We start from the raw sequence: 6,000 nt of genomic DNA on the forward strand, positions 1-6,000 counted from the left end.
CAACGTAGTAAGTATTCCTCAGTATCAGAAGTAACAATATACAGCAGATCAGGCGTTTCATGGCGAAGAGAAAGGGCGGAAAATTAAAGGGCGGCAGTGCCATGCAGGCTATCCCAGAAAGCGCAGCCCATCCTAAAGCCCGCTGTCTAATCCTGTAATCTGCGTCTGCGAAGAGTTTTAAATAAAAAGCGACAACATTTTTTGGTGCCTCTCAACCTTGATGCATTTCTCACACGGTAAAAAGCTTGATTGGTGTGTATCATTTTTTGGCTTTTAACCGCTCCAATTTCTTGTTAGAAGATTGATTCTAAAAGCCGGTCTTACGATACATGTCATACATACCAGATACCAGGCAATGGAAACGGGATCGAAGAAGGGGAAAATAAGGCCAAGTCCTCAGTAAACTAGTACTTTTTCACAATTTATATTACCCGTTCCTAGCTTTTGTAATACAGTCCCAATTATCATAATAATCAAAATTTTGTTACTCCCTTATCGAATATTTCTTTATCACAAATTGTTTGTGAAGAAAGTCCTGACTTTGACTTTTTCCATGTCAGAGAAAAATTGAATTGCTAAATCTAAAAACGACGCTTCTACATTAAGGAGGCATTATCTACAAAACACAAAGAATACTTTCCCTCGGCACTCTTAGAAGAAAGAGTTGAGCGCTGGAAATTTTAATTACTTACGATAGACTCAGTTTTCTCTCTCTGGCTTTTCTCCGATCATAACTCTCTTTCTAGGTTTTTTAAAAGCTCGTATTAAATCTGAAATCAAAAGGTCAACAAAGTCAATTTATAAAAAATTCGACCGCGCTGCTCTATCTTTTGTTGTCGTTTCAACACGACCCATCCCTATGTTTGTTTGCTTAGTGACCGTGAAACATGCATCTCTTCCAATCGTGTTTACTCGTGTTTGATGTATTTCTTCGGCTTTGTTTAATCTGCAACAATGGCGAGTTATGGAATAATTGTCATCCGTATACGTTGCAGTGGCAGACTGTTATGAAGGAGGCAATTGTGTATAAATTTTAACCTCAGTCAGATAACGTATTTCTAGCGATCTGAGTAGTTCACTAAATCTCTGTGACCATGCCAGACAGTGTACATTGGCACTAGCCAAGTTTGACGCTGTCCCAGTGGAAAATGATCGCGCAGGTGTCGTTAAGGCTTAATTTCATTTGATGGAATCATAAAGAAAAGAGGCGATTTCCAGAAATACTTGGCTCGAAGAAACTTGAATTCCAGCTTGTCCTTTGGGTAAGCAGCTCTCGCAATTTGCTTGCCCGGGGCCACTCCTTGCTCATCTTAGTTCACGATTTCTTCAGAGGATGACTTGCCCGGACCCTTGCTGTTACTTGCCCCGCAAGAAAATCTTCTTGTCCCGGACTACAGGTCGACTTTTTTTCGAGCATTGCTATTTTTAAGCGAATTATAAAGCGAAAGTTTTTCCCTCGTAAAATTCCACCGGAAAAAGGAGATTTGGTGCAGCTACATAAGCAATGATAGTGAGAAAGAAAAAAAAGCCACAAAATTTGGTATGAGATTTTTCATATTTTCTTCACCCAAACATTGCAACCATTCCGCGCAGTGAATAAGGGACTGATAAGTACTACCAAAAAGGTTAATTGTACAACTTACTCCGCAGTAATTATGGTTTTTTCGCTTCTTATAAAACTTAGCAATTACCTTTTTAATTCCTTCCTTGAACCCCTGAAAAATGCAGCACCATGCTTTTTTTTTTAGAAAGTAGCTCTTTTAGTTCTTTTAAAATTTTTTCAATTTATGTCATCTTTACCCTCCCAATTCCTCGAGTGAGTTTCACCACCATATAATTGAAGGAAAACTCTTATTCCAATGAGGAATCTATTCACCATATTAAATCCAATTAGAACCACCCTTTTACTTGGTAATCTTTCTTAAACAAAGGGATACTGATATTAGACAACAGCTCATGAGACCGATCCACAGGCCTGTAGCCCATTATCTGCATTAAATTCTTGCAATAACGTTCCATGATGTCAATGTCAATGAGCGGAACTTTCCAACGCCATCGATTCACAGCCACAGTGGATTCGTCAACGGTGCAGAAGGCCGGATGGTATCCTCTGCATGCCGACCTTAGTTCTTCGTGATCACTGCTTGGATGAGTCGTTTTATCCAACCAGGTTTTCACGTCCTCTGGGACCGACAGCCCTGCGAAATCGAAAAGGCGTGACAGCCCTGTTAGAGGATCCATTGCAAAGTCTTCGTATCGTTGAATCATTACACGCTTTCGCCAGCGAAAGGAAAGAGACTTAACAAGCGCCAAATTTTCCTCAGTTTGCTTGCAATTTGTAAAGCTATAGGCCCGCAAATTTGCCCTACTCACATCCCTTACAGAATCTTTGAAAAAATTAACACTTCGAGAAGAAGCAATGACAGCGCGGGGATCTCTAACGAGAAAAATGATCTTGCAATCAACTTTGGCTGAACTGCACGACTCTAGAATATGTTTAATGCTTGCTCCTGTGATGCGACTGAGCAGGATTTTTGCCACAGTCATCTTGTAGTTGCCCCGACAAACCTTTCCCAGAGATCCACTTGTCAGTGGAGGACAGAGGCTTGGGTCCCATCTTGAATCGTTAATTTTATATGGGCACAAAGGTGGCGACGCAATTGCGTGGCTAGCACGGGGATGGCTCGGATGACGATAGAAATGTTCCAAATCTTCAACTACTGGCCTGCTAAAATTACACCGAAAAATGCCGTTTAAGACCTCGGACATGAGGCTGCCATAATCAGGATCGTCCGGGGAAGTCTTGCGTTCTTTTTGAAATTGACTAATTCTCTCAACAGTTTGCAGCGGCTCATGCAAATAGAACACAGAAGGATGGTGGTTGAACATGTCTCCAGTTATTGTGGATCCGGAACGCCCATGAGAAACTATTATAATGTTTCTTCGAGTTTGTTTTGAGTTAGCGCCAAGAGAGGACAAATCCAATTCAAAGTCAAGACTTTGTTTGTCCTTATGTTTGACATGTAGGGTTGATGTTATAAGCACGTTTTGACGAACGAACCAAAAAATAAGAAAAAGGATTGTCAACGCAATGATTCTAAAAACGGTTTGTCTCCGAGTGCGCACCGTCATCTTGTTGAGATCGTTTTAGCCAAAGGGATAGTCGACAGAACTGTAACACTTGACCTTAGCCTTACAAAGCACAAATATAGGTTTCCCGTTGTTAATTGATCTAAAGAATGCTATTGTCATGGATACGAGATCGACAGTGTTCAAATGTTAGACGTTGTTGATTATACTAAGAAATCTACTTAAGATAGTATTCAAAATTTTTACAATAGGCACAGATTTGCACTATATAAAGAGAAGTACCTAAGTGATATTTTATTTACAACGTGGATAACATTCTTATTGTCTTTACCCTAGCTGGAGTGTCTACTACCCAAACTTATTTAAGTTATTGAGAGTTTTGATCCGTGTAGGTTAAATTATACACAATCAGCGGGAAAACATAATTAAATTTTTTTCAAAATACGCTTTCTCACTGATTTTAATGATTACACCTTTAAGAAAGATTAATTGCTTCCACTTAGGTGCGAGCGAGGTAACTTACTGGTAAACGCAAAAGTCCTGCCTCAAACTTATCACCTGAGTGATGGTGTTTTCTCCCTTAAATCAGTCTTAAATCAAAGGACACTTATTTTACAACTTGATTAAAGGGAACAGACTACAGACGATTGTTGCTCCTGCAAATATCTAACTGTTGTAACCGTTCATAAGATATCTAAAACGGGCGTAATTCCACAATTGGTTTCTGCTCCATTATGTCCTATACCCGAGAGGGGGAGTGGGGGGGGGGGGGGGGGATGGGTCCTCGACAATGTTTTATTCGCGGAGGCCCTCTTACCCTTTAACATACCATTTTTGACAGAAGAGGCACCCTTTCGAATACCTTCTTTTAACAAACGGTACCCCTTTAATTTTACATACCGTGTAGCATGAAAATTTTGCGGGAGTTTTATTTTGCGGATTGGCGATTTTTTGTGGTTTGCGGGAACAAATTTTTGCGGTTCGAGATGACTGAAGTTTCTGGTGGGAACTAATTTTTGCGATTTTCTGTTCAAGTAGCAGAATACTTGAGTGGAAGAAACCTTAATATGCTATTTTCAACTTTTATATATTTTACAATATGTTGAGTCAAAGTTCACTCTACTTACATATTTAATGGAAAATAATACGGTAATCACTATAATATCTTACTGCACAAAGGGACTGAACAACAGCAAAACAAAACAAAAGCCTATCCCTACCATACACAACAAGTCCATTAAAAGCAGAGTTTTTAATTTGACTGAAGGGAGTTAATTTTTGCGGCGTTTTATTTTGCGCGTTTTTTTTTTCTGCGGGAACTAATTTTTGCGGATCGAGGTCAATCCGCAAAATTCGCAAAAATTAGAACCCGCAAAATTTTCATGCCACACGGTACTTAGTTTAGGCCTTTCTTTTAACTACTGTAAATGCATCGTCTTTAGAGCGGTTTTCATTTGAGTGTCGAAAAGTAATTGGTTTTGCACTTTCTACACGATGCGATTGGCTTAAAAGATTCGCGCCACCTTTTCATCCAATCAGAAGTAAAACCGAAGCCAATTGTGACGCGCTCGCATGCATTTTCCCGCGCTTTGCGTCAGCCACATGTAATTACTTCGAGTTTTGATTGGTTCAGTGTATTGTCTGTGTCCTATGTGATTGGCCAGAGTAATTACTTTGGTTTTGGTTTTACGACACTCAAACGAAAACCACTCTAAAATATGAATAAATCACAAAACCAGAAGTTTTCTTGACTTTTTCATGGCCATAAAATGCACCTGTTAGCCCTTTTGGGCCCGCTGTTCACAGACCGAAATGACAGATTTCCCTTCCCTTTCATATACTTGAAGCCTGAAAAAGGTAGCGCCCCTTTCGGGCGGAGCCTCCCCATATAGGCCATTACAGGGAGTACTCCCGGAGGGTCATATACCAATTACTCAGATGTATTAATCTAGAGAATCATTTTTGGCCAAACTATTAGTATCTTAGTAACTGACTGTGACCCAAAGCGGAACTGTACGGGCTTGATTACCTCTCTACAAACAAAATAAACTTTCTGAGAGGCAAAGAGTTAGCAGAATAGCGGGCCCACTTTAGTCCCCGCGAGTTGCTTCTTACTTAACACCTTTTGATACCAAGTGCTTAAGATTGATCATGCCGTTACGTCTTTCATAGACGTCATATTTTTCGCTCAGAAATAAATGAATTAAGAACGATGAAAATGTATAAAGATAATCCGGGTGATATTTCGTAACTTATCAGTTTTTGTAGTTTTCATATCTTTTATTGATCCAGCCTGTTTTGTACTGTGATATGTGACTTAGTAACGTAAGGGGCGGACATATCTTGTTAAATGGTGTTTCGATTCACGCAGTCGCAATCCGCACTACACATTGCGCTTTCGGGGATAAGAAAAACAATACATAGTTTATTATTCAGTCATAGCAAGGTTTTTCGTTTTCGTTTAAGGTTTACACGGTTTTGATAGCTGTCATCTTTTTCTAAACAGAGACTTGCATGATCATTTTGGCTGCTAATTATCGAAACTATCAACATGACTGTGAAGAGAAAAAGCTGGGTATGCCTTACGAATTTATGTTTTTATTTCTAAAGTCGGAGTCGCAATAAGAAGCGTAGAACTTTACGATCAAGTGAAAACTGCGTTCTGATTCCGCTGACGTGTCCGTTGTTTACAATCAAGTGAAAACTAGGTTGCCGGAGTCGCGAGCAGAAGCAGAAGAACCAAACCAATCACAAAGCGTGGTAACGACAACGACTCCGACAACGAAGCGACGGAGTCATAAGCGGAGTCGGAAGAAAATGGAAACCAGGGCGTAAGGCCCTGATGGAAACGTTCTGATTCCGTTCTGACTCCGATTCCGCCGTTCACGACATCACTCCGATTTTTGATCG

The 6,000-nt window shown here is 40.1% G+C and overlaps 1 protein-coding gene across 1 annotated transcript; it reads right to left on the reverse strand.

Annotated features, from left to right (window-relative positions):
* Positions 1-599: 599 nt before the first annotated feature.
* Positions 600-3,174, reverse strand: LOC140952561 (carbohydrate sulfotransferase 3-like). Its single transcript, XM_073401988.1, has one exon. It carries the CDS (start codon positions 3,130-3,132, stop codon positions 1,891-1,893), a length of 1,242 nt encoding a protein of 413 aa, XP_073258089.1. The 5' UTR covers positions 3,133-3,174; the 3' UTR covers positions 600-1,890.
* Between the last annotated feature and the right edge of the window lie 2,826 nt (positions 3,175-6,000).

The sequence above is a fragment of the Porites lutea genome, chromosome 11 (genome assembly GCF_958299795.1).
Source record: "Porites lutea chromosome 11, jaPorLute2.1, whole genome shotgun sequence".
Lineage (NCBI taxonomy): Eukaryota > Metazoa > Cnidaria > Anthozoa > Scleractinia > Poritidae > Porites > Porites lutea.

Coding starts and splice junctions, on each gene's coding strand:
- LOC140952561 (XM_073401988.1), bottom strand. CDS start 3,132: ATGACGGTGCGCACTCGGAGACAAACCGTTTTTAGAATCATTGCGTTG.